Source organism: Sorex araneus, chromosome 5 (assembly GCF_027595985.1).
Source record: "Sorex araneus isolate mSorAra2 chromosome 5, mSorAra2.pri, whole genome shotgun sequence".
Classification (NCBI taxonomy): Eukaryota; Metazoa; Chordata; class Mammalia; order Eulipotyphla; family Soricidae; genus Sorex; species Sorex araneus.
Genome location: NC_073306.1, coordinates 44,885,395 through 44,900,551, shown reverse-complemented (window position 1 = coordinate 44,900,551; position 15,157 = coordinate 44,885,395). Strand labels below are relative to the sequence as shown.

At 38.1% G+C, this 15,157-nt stretch overlaps 1 protein-coding gene across 13 annotated transcripts in view; it reads right to left on the bottom strand.

Moving 5' to 3' along the window:
• PUM1 (pumilio RNA binding family member 1) overlaps positions 1 to 15,157 on the bottom strand; it is a 143,764-nt gene that overhangs the window by 64,654 nt on the left and 63,953 nt on the right. For 11 of the 13 annotated variants that reach the window (XM_055138323.1, XM_055138326.1, XM_055138324.1 and 8 more), the window contains exons 5-7: positions 14,616 to 14,794; positions 3,364 to 3,530; positions 610 to 880 (exon numbers count right to left, since the gene is read on the bottom strand). In XM_055138323.1, the coding sequence (XP_054994298.1) occupies positions 610 to 880; positions 3,364 to 3,530; positions 14,616 to 14,794 (617 nt within the window). The remainder of the gene's footprint in view (positions 1 to 609; positions 881 to 3,363; positions 3,531 to 14,615; positions 14,795 to 15,157) is intronic. The other 2 variants (XM_055138332.1, XM_055138333.1) reach the window with 1 other exon arrangement.

Genomic DNA, 15,157 nt, shown 5'->3' with positions numbered 1-15,157 from the left:
TCAAAATTCACTTAAAAATTAACTATTTATGATAAAAGCTAAAAGGATAGCATGGTACAACCAATCTCCAAAGTCAATTTCCAGTTAAGATATGTCATTTTTTAATTTCAAAATGAGATTTCAATCTTTAAGTCTAGTTCATGTGTTACCTTAAATATCAGAAATTTACTGTCCATCGGACTGCTTTCCAGCCAAGTAATTTCCCTGTAATCTTATATACTGAGTGATTTTTTTTTCACCAACATATTCTCTTTTGAACCAGAAATATTTGTTTTCTGTAGTAGACCATATAATTACACAAACAATAGCATCACAATCACAAACACATGAATCTTCCCAGAGATAACGTTAGCATCTAAGAGACTGTAAGAGATAATGCCACTTCACCCACTCCCCAGCCCTGGGACAATGGGTAAGCACACACAGCAGAGGACGGTCTCTTGCCAGCAACCTCAACATGGATCCAGCCTCTTGATGGGGAAGATCCAGCGGCTTCACCGACTACTGAGTTGCTTAGTGAATGCCGAAATAATGCCACTCTCCTCCCATATCCCATTCTTACTTAAATAACACAGAAAACAGAGAAAATAACAGAGACACACACAGTACCTGTTGTTGAGAATTGTAGTCAAAAAGTCCCACAGTTGCTGCTGCTGAGTCCACAGGTACCTGCGTGCCTGAATAATCAAACTGAAGAGGCTCCATGCCCACATGTTCCATGGGGTCCAAGGGGACACTCTGGGACTCCATGTTGGAGAAATCCTCCACAGGCTTGGCACCATTGGTGCTGGTCAGCTGGGCTAAGCCCTCAGAACCATTCTGGTTTGGACCCAGAAGATCCACTTCATTAGCAGAGTTCTGGCAATTACCAGGGGTACGGCTAAACAGAGAAATAAAGGGCATTAAATCTTATTTTCTGCAGGGAGGGACACTGTAGAAACCCAAGAATAAGGGAAATTTCTTTGATATAGCTCATTATCAATAGTACTTAAATCTAATTCCATAAAATAACCTGAGTCTTCAGGGTGCTTACATTCTAGAACCTGTAAAATAAATCTTCTCTGACTTGTGTTCACATTAAAATCAACCCGTATTTATAATCACCTTATTACAGAGATCTATCTACATGGGAAAAATTGGGGGGGAAAAAAACCACTGCTGATGGCATCCATAAGATATCCCTAAATACAGGTACTAAAATATGTCCCCCAAAAGCAACATTTACCCTTTAAATATAAGCAATGCAATAAATAATTCTTGTGAAAAATTCCACATCTACTACTCTATTTTGTAAAATTTTAATCAATTTTTTGCATATGCTAACCAATTCTTAAACAATTTCCTCTTATACATATAAGAAACTAGAGAAGCACATCATTACAAAATTGCTCAGAGGATAGAGTTCAACAGGAAGCCTGGTCATGAACTCTCGGCAACCACATGGTCCCCAAAGCATTTCTGGGACCAACCCCAGAGGACAGAGCCCGGAGACCCTGAGCATCACAAGGTGTGTGGCCTAAGAACTAAAATAAAGTAAAATAAAATAAAATTGTCTGGCATATGCACCTAAAGAGACACCTAAAAATTAAAATTAATGTGAAGACATAATTTATTATGTAAATGAGGTGAGGACACTCCTAAGAGGGAAAGGAATTTATTTATAAATATCCTGGGACACAACAAGTACTGTCCTAGATAACCAGGACACAGAAACAATCACATGCATAAAAAGGATTTAGGGGGCTGGAGTGCTAGTACAGCAGGTAGAGTGCTTGCCTTGCATGCAGCTGACCCGGGTTCAAATCCCAGCACCCCACATTGTCCCCTGAGCCTAGCCAGGAGTGAACCCTGAGAAACACTGGGTGTGGTCCGAAAAACAAAACAAAAAGAAAAAAAAAGAGATTTAAGGCTGTATTTACATTATATGATTATATTATGTCTCTTTACACTACCACACCTAAGGGATATGACATACTTGCATTATCAAATGCAAAGTAATATGATATTTTAGTCAGGATTGTAGCCTAAGTCTACCTTCTATACCCTTTATCCCCCATAAAGTCCTGTAGTTGGTATAGCCACATTCCTTCACAAACACATGTACATGTGCACATGTACGTGTGTACACACACACACACACAAACACACACACGCACACACACGCTATAGTCACTTCCTCCTCTTCACACAATCAGATGCCACAGAACACTGCTTCAAGCTACTTGAGAATCAGGGTAAAGAGGGCACCTAAACTCATCTGTAAGACCTTTTGGTAAGTGTTTATTATTCTGTAACTCAAATCATCCAGAAAATAATAATTATTCTCCCAGAAGATAACACAGTAAAATTAGGAACACAAAACAATTAAGCAATGTTCTAAAAACAATAATTCAAACTATCAAACTATATTTTAATTTTGGAGGACATTAGGAGAGTATTTGTGCTTGTGTGCACAGACTAATATTAAAATTATTCAAAATGAATTCTCTATTTGTACATACTGTCAAAGAATTTTTGGATTTCTTTAAATCACATAACATCACTAAAGATAACCTACATAAATGAATAATAGGCAAATATGGAAGACAAAATTATCTCAATACTTTGTAATATTAATATGGTAAAACCTCTGTTATTAGTCATGACCAGAGATGAAATCAGAGGTATCCCTGAAAGGAACATGGTGAAAGACATGCAATTTACATCACTCCTTGGTTTTGAAAAAATCAGCAACCCGGTACCTCAAGCACCTACCTCTAAAGGAGCTTATAAAAGTCAAATGAAAGGATATTTAAGGGGGCTGGAGCAATAGCACAGTGGGTAGGGCATTTGCCTTGCACGCGGCCGACCCGGGTTCGATTCCCAGCATCCCATATGGTCCCCTGAGCACCGCCAGGGGTAATTCCTGAGTGCAGAGCCAGGAGTAACCCCTGTGCATCACTGGGTGTAACCCAAAAAATAAAAAAAAAAAAAGATATTTAAGTTCTCAACTATCCCTCTACACTAATACACAAGGGGGATATAACACACCTCCATACAAAAACTAGGTTCTCTAAGTGATTTGGGAGAAAGTGAGGAAAAGTCCAAGACACCCATTACAGGTGATTTTGATATGTGAGAATCAATGAAGTAACTTTTGTGGGATCATTCTGCCAATAAAAGAGCCCGACACAAATGCAAATCGCCTATTAGCAAAGCAACTGGAATTGACAGCTATTAAAATTTTTATCTTACCAGTTAATTTACAATATTTATGATATGGCCTACACTGGACCCAATTGTTGTACTTAATAAAGGGGAAAAACAAAAGAAAAACAAAACAAATCCATAGGCCCCAAATTCAGAAGTGTAAAACATACAAACCTAAAATCTTTGACGTCTGCGTCAATCCCATTCTGCACTGGTAAACCATTGGTCTTGTCCATCACATCACCCTCCTCCTTCAAATCTCCTAGCTTATCTCCATCAAACGTACCCTTGTTCTTCTTGTCACCTTTGTCGTTTTCATCACTGTCTGCATCCCTTGGGCCCTGTTTAAAAAATAGCTTCAGCTTCACTAATCATCATCAACTAATAATAGTGGGCAACCACTGTGGACACCAGGCTACTCTAGATGCTAATGAAACAGGATAGCGTCCATGCTAGTGTCCATGCCCTTTCAAGACATTACAATCCAGTTAACAAACAACACTGAGGCAGAAACACTGCAGAAAGTCTTGCCAAATGGGAAAGACAGACACACATTTATAGTACAGAGTTTAAGACAGTTTTACCATACCCAGCATCCCACCATTTTTTTCCATTTTACCCAAAACCCAGCCAATTTCTTGGTCCCTCTTTTCTTAGTATAACCCTATATTAGAGCACAACTCCTAATAAGCCCTGCGCATGGAAGCCATTAATATAGAGTGAAATTGTAAATTAACTTCCTACTTCACCAATGTCCTATCTAAACTTGTTCCCATACATCCAAATATTAAGTGTGGTCTGACATCATTCTAATTCAATAATTCTATACGTTACCATAATATATATATATATATACACACACACACATATATATATGCCCTGCCAATTTAGTTGTTTGTTTGTGGGGTAATGAATGGGATGGCACACACCCAGCAATGTTCAGGAGTTACTCCTGGCTTTGTGCTCAGGAATCACTCTTGGACGTGCTTGGGAGACCATATGGGATGCCAGGGATCAAACCCAGGTCAGTGGCGTGTAAGGCAAATCCAGTATCCACTGTACTATCTCTTCAGCCCCCTGCCCTGCCAATCTGAACTATCACTACCACAGTTTGGAATCATGCCTCAATAATTTACTAACCATGCTTCCATTTTAGAACTCCTTCACAGTATGTTAAATCTGATAGACTTAAAACAATTGATATGGTGCCAGACACGATGATGTCCTACCTTCTACGGAAATCAACCTGTCCCCACTTACCAACAGTCAAAGTAAGTTAAGATTGGTCATAGAAAGCAAAACGTGCCTTTATCTTCAAAGGCAAAAGGTTTGGTCTAATGACTTGACATGGCACAAAGTTTGGCAGAACCTAATCAGAAGATAAATAACCTTTGCTTCTGAAAAACCTGAGAGGCAACCCAACTTGTCCTCACCATGGGCTCCTGATTTAAGGAACAAAGAAATACTCCTAGACCCAATAAAATCTCTTGGTATGAGTAAAGATACACTCAGAAAATGAGACCTGGTGTGCGTTTCTAGTCACTACAACCAAATTCCACTGAAGGAGGGTGGGAGGCAGGAATCAGTAATTGAGGACACTCAGTTGTGAATGAGAGTAGGTGTGTGATTGCAAAATGAACAAATGCATCAGGGTAGTTCCTTGGCAATCACTGGCCCAGAAAGGGTGACTCCTGGATGTTGACATTCTTATACCTTTCAACTACCACTTCGTAACCACTTTGGCTTCTCAATCACTGTTTGTTCATATGTAACATATAAAGAGAAAATTTCCATGGTTAATATGAGCAGTGAGAGACATGAGAAAAAACTTAGAAAAAATTTATAATTCAATTTGCTGAGGAATCAAAACAGTAAATTACAGACCAAGGATGTTGCTCAATGGTAGAGCGCATGCTTCATATGTATGAGCCCTGAGCTGAATCACTGAGAGCCAAAAGTATAAAATATTTAAAACACAGCAAATTAGTTTTGGCAGTCACTGAAACACAAGTCTCACAGTAGAACTTTTTTAAGTATCCTCAAAGTTCAAGCTTATTACTAGTGCAGAAGGAGTGAATGACAGCCAATAAAGCATTCTGTTGAGCCCCTGAAGCAGAGATGGGAAAGGCAGGATTCTAAAGTCAGAAACCATGTTCGAGATATCCACACAGTCAGAAATATAACCAAAAAAGGGGGGGGGGAGCGGGGGAACATGGGGGTGGTGGTCGTGGCACTGCAAATCTGAGCTACTAAAACAAGAAGGACCTTCCTTGTATCTTATTAGGTAGGACTTGAGGATATGGTACTATGATCTAGAAAACAAACAACTCCACTTGAATTCAGTATCAGTAAAACAAGAATATTTGGAGTATTATCCTACAAAACACCTATGTTAACCTTCCACAAATCTATAAATTAAGTCTCTGGCTCAAGAGAAGTAGTTTTAGCTCCAATTGCCAAGCAGTTCAAAAGATCTAAGAAACAAATAAGAAGAAAATGGGATAAAGGAGGAAAAGGAAGTTTAATCAATAAGCAAGAAATTCAGTAACAAGAGAAATTTGTCACCACTGCCAAAATAAAGCCATATTATTATCTTTCTTCGTGACCCTTTACAAAGGATTACTAAAAAGTTGTTTAGCCAACTGCTCATACAGGTAAACTCAGCCATGAGTACTTAACATTTTCAATTATACAGCCAAGCACTAGATTTTCAAAGATTTGCCTGGGATGAGCTGGCTTTTACCAACACTGTATAGTGCATTCATATAAAATATAGTTACCTGGTTTTCTACTCTGAATAGGCTATAATTGCCTCAGCAGAATAGCAGATTCCTTCTATTCAAAGGGAAGCTTCAATGTCTTGATCTGGATGAGCTACATGGGTATATTCATTTTGTAGAAATACATGCAGATGAGCAATTATGACTTTTCATAAAAGGTAGTATTTCAACAAAACGTTTGCTTAAAAAAAAAGTTCAGTAGATCAGCTACTACCCTAGAGAGTCTGATTTCTGAATAACACCAAGAGTAAAAGTAGGCGCCATTCTGCAAAAAATCTGTTATTAAGAGATTACAGGGTTCAGGATCATAAAAAAAGCCTCTTAGAAATGTGAAGATCCTAGAGAGAGAAGAATAGAGATATAAATGGGCGAGCATGTTTTATGGGACTCTTAAATGTATTTTGTAATTATGACATTGTATTTGTAGTTATGTAACCTTAAAAGAAAATTCTAACAGGGGTGGGGTGAAAACTCAGGAGTCGGAGGTGCATGTCTTGCATGGCTAAGAACGTGAGACTGAGCCCAAAACACTGCATGCTCCCCACCCCCCAGAATCACAGAGTGTAACCCTGGAGGTCCCCAAATCACAACTGGGACAAGGCCACATCACCATTTCGTAACATTAAACCTTCTGGTCAATTGGCTGATTGGCCCCCAAGGTCCCTGAGTACTACTGACTTGAGTGTACCAAAAGAGGGGGAAAAAAAACCAAAAGCCACCAAACTGGAAAGAAACCACAGTCTATCTCCACTGTTAACAGTTTCTGGCCACAGGACTTTGGAGAAGTCATTTAATCTGAGTAGTTATAACTATTAATAAAATTATGTACATTAAATTTTATATAAATGTATAATTTTATATAAATAGCAATAGCTATGCACTGAATACTTCTCCTGTAACAAATAATCCCAATTAAGTGGTTTAACTCAAATAAAAGTGAATAGCTGATAATGCCCTCCAAGGGACTCTCATTTTTTTTTTAATATAATGGTTCTGTGGTTATATTCAAATATCACAATATTCTTTAAAAATTTACAAGTGTCCGGGCCTACATCCAGAAATTATGAATTGATCCATGGAGGCTACAACAAATGTCCTAAAAAGGAGCTTCTCCAGTAACTCAAATAAGAACTCAAAACTTAGAGCAATAGTACCATGGCTAGAGCATTTGCTTTGCACATAGCTTACTGGGCTCAATCCCTGGCAACAGATATGGCCCCCCTCAAGCCTGCCAGAAGTAATCATGAGTGCAGAGCCATGATTAAAGCCTGAACACTGTCGGGTTAGACCCCAGATGAAAAACAAAAGAGAAGAAACAGAACACACAACCAAGGGCCAGAGCAACAGTATGCAGGGTAAGGTGCTCACCTTCCCAGTCAAGGCCAGTTCAATCTCCAGCACTGCAGATGATGCTAACCACCATCAGATGTGATCCAATTTTAATTGGCAAAGGGGAAAAAAATCCTCACAACTGAAGACCTCTGTCACTCAGTCCAACGTCATTATCATAAAGATGAGGTTTACTTTTGTTTTGTCACATAATTACATAGTGTTTTTTAAAAAAAAAATTCCAGTAAGTGGAAGAAATAAAACAGAATTAAAAGCTTTTTTTATATTATGGGCATCTTTTAGATGCTAACACAAGTATTCAAATTCAGACCCCAGTGGGTGCTCAAAATGCAAGTGGTCCAAACCTCAAGAATGAGGCCAAGAAGAGTTCTGACCTACAAAGAAGGCATGATCCAAAGAACTGAGACAAGAGCCAGAGGGATAGCACAGTGGAAAAGGCACTTGCTTTGCACGTGCTAACCCCAATTAAATCCCCAGCATCCACTATGGTCTATCAGGCCCCACCAGCAGTGATCCCTGAGCACAGAGCAAGAAGAAATCCCTGAGCACCACAGGGTTTGGTCCAAATGCCAAAAGTAAAAGCAAAAGAACAAAGCAACTGAGAGAAAACCGATGGGAGAACGCTAAATCATGGAGATCAGAGTCCATCCACTCACTTATGGGCTCAGCTTTCTCAGAGCTTCACACAAGAAAACTTTTAATGTGAATTAATTCCAAGTAAGTCAGAGAAATAAGAATTTCTTTTCTAATACAGCAATCTTACTACATGGCAAAAATAACATTCAATGAGACTAGTAATATTCCTCTTTTCTTTCTAAAAAAAAAAAAAATCACTGGTTGACATGTGTATGCATTTGTATTTTTCACAATATGCAAATTTGCTTATATAGACAGTAATTTAGTTTCACTAGCACTAAAAAAATTCAAATATTAGAAACTGAGGAAAAGTTTAAAATCAATTTTCTATGTAACATATAAAATATGATCCTACTGTGAGGTGCTCAATTTATAGGCCAATATAAATAGCATAGTAAAAAAATTAAATATAGCTAAGAACTGAAATTAGAAAAACCTAAATCAGGGCCCCAACACTTCCCTTCCAAGTCTCATTCTTCTCTATAAATTTAGATGCAACACTATCTCAAAGTGTTGTTCTAAGAAATGTAAATAAGGTAATTCATGAAAGTGCAATTTTCTGTAATTTTTAAATTTTCTTATCCAATATCATTTTTTATGCTGCCCTTCGTACCCTCCCTCAGATTTCTCCAAACCTTCAAAACTGCAAGATGTCTAAAAACTTTTGCAAGAAAATCTGTTAAGAAAATCAGTACTCTTCATTGTACTGGTTTTTCAGAGGAATGTGTATAGAATTAAGTTATCACTAACTACTATATTTCACTGGATCTAAGACAGCTTCATTTTATGTAGTGCCAAAGAGGAAACTCTGGCCTGATAAAATGCTGACAATTAAACCATGGCATGCTATCATATAAAAGATGCAACCCAATTTTGAAATGAGAGGAAATGTGGATTTTATGTAACATGAAATATGCCAAGTGCAGTATATTCAATAACCCAATTCTGAGATAAAACGCATCCACCACCAACAACAGAAAAGCATTCGCTGGGTTGGGAATTGTAGTTCAGTGGTAGATCATGTGTGAAGCCCTAGGCTTGATCTCTAGCACCATGAGGAAAAAAAAAAACAAATATGCATCCTGTATGGTCCCCCGGGCACAGCCAGGAATAATTCCTGAGTGCAGAGCTAGGAGTAACCCCTGAGTATCGTGGGATGTGACCCAAAAAACAAAATGGGAGGAATATATATATATATGTACGCACACACACACACATTTGAGCAGGCACCAGTAACGTCTCCATTGTGAGACTTGTTACTGTTTTTGGCATACCAAATACGCCACGGGTAGCTTGCCAGGCTCTGCCATGTGGACAATGGAGACATTACTGGTGCCTGTTCGAGCAAATCAATGATGAGCAACGGGATGACAGTGACACAGTAATATATATATATAATGAATTTAAAACAACAAAAAATCCACAGGTCAAGAGAAAAGATCTATATATATGTGTAGTTATAGTTATTACAGAGACAAAAATCAAAAATGACTATTTCCTAAATTATATTTTTTTTATCTAGTCTACAAACTTGACATACCATAGAAGAGAGCATGATTTTCTTGTTCAAGGGAAGCTCAAATCTGAAAGACATCTAGCCACAGGTAAGTTTCTGAATTTAATCTATAAACACCTGCCAATATGTTTTCAGGAAAATTATGTTGTGTGTTTTGAAAAAAAAGAAAAAATAGGGGCTACACCCACAGTGCTAGAGTCAAGGGTCCTGGGCAAGTCCCAGCAATGCTTGGCCTAGCAGTGAAATGCTTGGAAGCCAGCAGGCCACTATGATACAAGAGGAGTGGGGGTGGGGTTTGATGCAGTGCGGTGGCAAACTTAGGACTTTACATACTTACCAAACTTTAATGTATATACAAAGCAAACAAGAGTTTGGTCAAAATATGGGTTTTGATTCACTAGCTCTATGCCAGGTCTGAGATACTACATTTAAGCAAACTCCCAAGAAATGCTAATGTTATTTATTATTGTTCTACAGACTTCGGTTAGCATGGTTTTGTACATTTCACAAACCATCTTCATATGTATTACTTAGCCGTATCAGACTTTCTGGATTTTAATGACTCCATTATGCAGGGAATTCAAATTCAACTGTGACTAAAGCCTCAGACTTCTTCCTAAATAACACTGAAAAAAAAAAAAATTGAAGCACTAAGAGCATGAATGTTTACCTAAAACAAAGACATGAAAGATTAGAAAGGCCATCCTAAATTTTGCGATCCAAATGAATTCCCAAAAAGTCAGAAAGAAGCTAGTCTCAGGCCAGAGAGATAGCACAAGGGGTTAAGGTGGTCATCATGGGATCCCTGTTTTATGGCTGTGTACTCCCCAAATTCAAATAAATAAAATATAAAATGAAACTAATCTCTGTAGACAAGTACAAAAAAACTACCCAAAGATCTTCTTTCTTTTTTTTTCTTTTTTTTTTTTAAGATCTTCTTTCTTAAAAAATATTTTGCAAGATTCTTCACCCAACTGAAAGTTAAGGGTGGCCTCATTTCCCTAGGCATCATAAACAAGAAAGAAAGAAATTGTGATCCAATCGTACTTTTGTTTGTTTAGTCTGGTGTAGAGGGGAAGGGGGAAGTTGTAGGTCTGGGAATCAACCCCAACTCTACTACTGAGTGCCTACATCTCTGGCCCCTTGATCCACTTTCCTGATTAACTAGGCTTCAATCTATTTGAAGACTATGTGACATTTCAGAACATCAGTAACAGTGTCTAACATAATGGTCTCAAAATGTAGCCATTATTAATGATTTAGTAACTGCTCTAAGTCATACTTTCTATACGGAGACAGTCAATTGGGGGGGAGGGGGAGGAGAGAGGGAGGGGGCCGCTATATGTAAGATACAAAAAGAAAAAAGTAGATTTGATTCTGAGATTTCCTGTTATTCTGAAAACTGCAACACTTGAGTTTCTGATTCATTACAAAATACAATAGAAAATTTAGAGTGTGTGCTAAGAACAGATTATAGGGTTTTTTTCAACTGTCTGCCTGAAAATACTATCACAGAAGTCAAGCTTCCAAACACAGAACTACTCAGAAAACCTAGTAAAGCTAAACGAGTTAAATACCTTCTGTCAGGCTGCAACCTGGAAGCTACCTTAAAACAGGTGGGAAATAGCTGTAGGATGAGTGGTTGGTTGCATTTCTAAACCACCTTTAACTGAACAATTCATTTGGATTCTTGAGATCAGTGCCTGGGATGACCCCTTGTGCTTTCAAGGCCTTCTTCCAACAGATCTGATATTTAAGTTCTCAGAAGAGTAAAACAGGTTATGTTGGAGGTAGTGTTCTAACCCGCAAACCACTAGTTACCACTCTTTAAAGCAATTATTCCCAAGAATAAAGATACTCTAGTTTCACTGGCTATAGCACCCAACTCTGAATGACAGGCTCAAGTTCAGAAAAAAAAAAAAAATGAAAAAAAAAAAAGTAAGGCTCACCTTTTTCAAGAAGATACCTGCACACTACGACAAGCATAAAGTGATGCAGGTTTCCATACCCAGAGCTTTGGTCAAATGTCATTCATCCTAACCAACAGGCAAAGCAAAGCCACATTAGAGAGAGGATCAGCAGCATACAACCCTAAAGCTGTGAAGCAGTTCACTGGCACTCGGCCTCCATCCGCCAGAAGACTGGACATTCCAATGTGATAGTTCAATGTCACTAAGCAGTCCTCCTATATTAACCCTCTGAGACAACTCAAATCAAAATCTAGGATAAATTTTATTAACTACCACCTGTCTTCTGAGAAGGTAGAACACAGATCTGAAGAATTTTCCTTTATTTTGATCTAAAAAAAAGATATCGGTAGTTCAAACAAACTGATTGTTGGAGACTTTAGTTTTTCTGAACTCTAGTCTAGATCTTACCCTAAACTGGGCATAATAATTTAAGAGAGCTAAAAGTCACCAGTCTTCAAAACGAATCGAGGATAAAAGCCACTTTTACAAAAATAAAATAAGACGTTGACTACAAAAAGATATGTTGTAAGATTAGTGAAACAACTATTTTAAAAGAAAGTGGGGACTAAAAAGATAGTACAGCAGGGAGGGTACTTGCCTACATGTGGCTGACCCAAGCTTGATTCCTGGTATACCGTATGGTCCCCTCACCACTGCCAGGAGTGATCCCTGAACAGACTCAGGAGCAAAGCTGAGCGCCACCAGGTGTGACTCCCAAGCCAAAAATTAAATTAAAAAAAAATGAAAAGTGGGCAGAAAAAGAAAGAAAAGAGAGAAATAATAATAATTCTTAGCATTTTATCTTTCTCTTGATTCCAATTACTTTTCTGCCTTCCACTAATGTCATAGTAACCCAGGTAAAAGCCTCCTAGCTAATGCTGAAAAACTAGAAACTAAGTGACATATTTCATGGCAAGAATCACACAAGTCCCTCTCTCAACACATTAACAATTGACCTATGCATAACACCCAATCTTTTATCCTATAGTAAGGAACTGAAAGTTGCAGGAAGTAATTAAGTGAGTTTTTCCTTTGATAAAAGTGTGCTCAAGAAATGAAGAAAAAGGGGCTGGAGAGATAGTACGATAGGTAGCGTGCTTGCATTGCACGCGGCCAAGCCAATTTGGATCCCTGGCATCCTATATGGTCACCCAAGCACCACCAGAGTAATTCCTGAGTTCAGAGCCAGGAGTTACCCCTGAGCATAGCTGGGTATGGCCCAAAAACAAAAGCAAAAACAAATACAAGAAAAGAAAGAAGGAGAGTAGCGAAGAAAGTATGAGGACAGTAAAAGAGGTGAGGGCAGGTCAAATAGCAAAGAGCTTAAGGTGCTGGCCTTGCATGCAGCTGACCTCAGTTCAATCCTCAGTACCACACATGGCCCCTAAATATCACCAGGCATGACTACCAAGCAGAGTTAAGAGGAGCCCCTTAGCACTGCCAGGTATGCCCAAACTCTTCCCCCAAAAAGAAAAGGAAACAAAAAAGAAGTAACCTGGGGATAAGGTGAAAGAAGAGAAAAAAAACACATTCTTTCCACAGAACAACTGGCAAATGATATTTTGGCCTGATCTTGTTCCCACATTTAAAGGGTAGATCTTGTTCTTCACAGGCACTTTGGGAAAATGCAAATAAAAGGAGTCTTTCTCCATCTGACTACAAAGCTGTAAAATCTGACCTATGTTTCCGTAGGCTCAAAAAAACCTAGAAGCAGTCAAGCTCCCCATTTCAGTTTGAATATGAACATGTACAGCACTCAAGACTCAAAACAAAAGCTCCAGGTAAGTTCCTTAATCAAGGGAAGTGCTGTCATAAATTTTTTATACCAAACTTCAGGTTTGAACCTGGGAGAAATCCAAATCAGTCTTTAAATTATAGTTTATATCACTTCATTCTTTCCTAGGGAACTAAATGCTCTAGCCATAGATAAAATACCAATTAAATATCTTCTCAACACACATAAAACTAAGCTAATTCCATATGGATTCTGGTTACTTTAGATCTTACCTGTTCTCTTCATGCCAACCAAATCTATAATCACTTGTTTAATATTCACTAACTTATCTAATAATTATACTTATTACTTGAAGAAACTACATCCCAAACCGTAGGTACTAATAAACCAAAGAAGTTTAAAGTAGAAGGCAGAACATAGGGCCAAATTTCTGATAAATGGTAACAGATGTATGACAATAAAAATATTGACAGCATGATAAATATGATCAACGTAAGATAAAGATGGTTATAAAGACAATGTTACTAGTATGAAGTGGGGGAAAGAAGGGCCCTTACATGGGTAAGTAAAAATAATTAGCTTGGAGGGTGGTTGTCTGGGAGACAAAAAGAAAAAAATCCTTCAGGCTTTGAGAAGGTCTTGAACAAGTTATGCTGGAGAAGAAAGGAGGGAAGGCAGGGAGCAGGTGCCTCTTCCTGGCTGCGATTTAAAATATAAAAACAAACACAAAACACAAAATGACAAAGACTCAAATGGAATAGTAGGGCTTATAGAATTAAAAAGTCAGTGATGAAAGAACTATTTTGAGAAAGGCTATCAAAGATCTTGGGGGGAAATTGTTTAGGATAAAAAGGGAAGAGGTCATATATAAAGCATCAGAGAAGTGAAGGGGGATGAAAGTAAATAAATGCAGGTACAGAATTAACAGAACTTCTAATTTCCTTCCTGACTGGGTGTAAGAAGAAAAACTACTGAAAGAGGGTCAAAGATCATTCTATAATTTGTCTAACTAGCAAAACAAGAAAATCCTCCCCATTTGACTCCTAGAAACTGACAAATGACTGCTCTCAGACCTGTTTCACATTGACACCGGGAGTCTGTTTTTAATATCTTCTCTTTTTAGTTTTTTTCCCCTTGTCCAATTAAAAATGGTTGGACCATTTTCTCATTGACCAAATGAACTGAGATCTGAACTTCAGTTCTTAAATTACTTAATGTGTCCCTCAAAATATCATTTCATTTAAAAAACAAAAAAAGTTTAGTTTATATCTTCTGTGTTTGCTGTGATCTAATTGTAATAAGTGTTTTAAACACCCTATAATTAGTGCTATGAATATCTAAGGAAACTAAACAGGCATGTTTTGCTTGGGTGGGGGGAGGGGGGAGGAACGGGGGAGAAGAGGGAGAAAGATAGGAACAAGTTCCTCAAACCAACTTACAAATCCTCCTTTTCTTAGACAGGAATCGCCCGGGGATGAGCTCAACACATACTCCACCATGCTAACGCCTAGTCCCCCACTCTCCGACCGTGGGGACAGTACAGAATTGACCTCACTGTTCACATGGAAACTCTGACCAGGTCTTCTCTGCACCATGATTGGCTGGGAAACTGAATGATCTACAAAAAAGATACACAAGCATGATACAGTGCAGCCAGAGGCTCAAACAAATTACGAGTGATGTCTCATGGATAAACCAATGACTAGGAATCAAAACCTGCCATGGTCAGTTGAGTCAGAACTTCCTATAAAGTTTTTCCCTAAGCACAATATCTATATAAGCAAAGGAAACGAAACACATCCTCATATATCCAGCATAGCAGAGCAATACAGCAATTCACATAAGTGGTTTATCTGGCTAAGCTAAGTGGATAAATTAACAGTCATCCCTTTCAAGTAGTAGCAATTATTTTTAATGTATTTTTATTGTAGTGTTTTAAAAATGTGGTTTTACTGCCCTTTTTAAAAACAACAAAATTTTA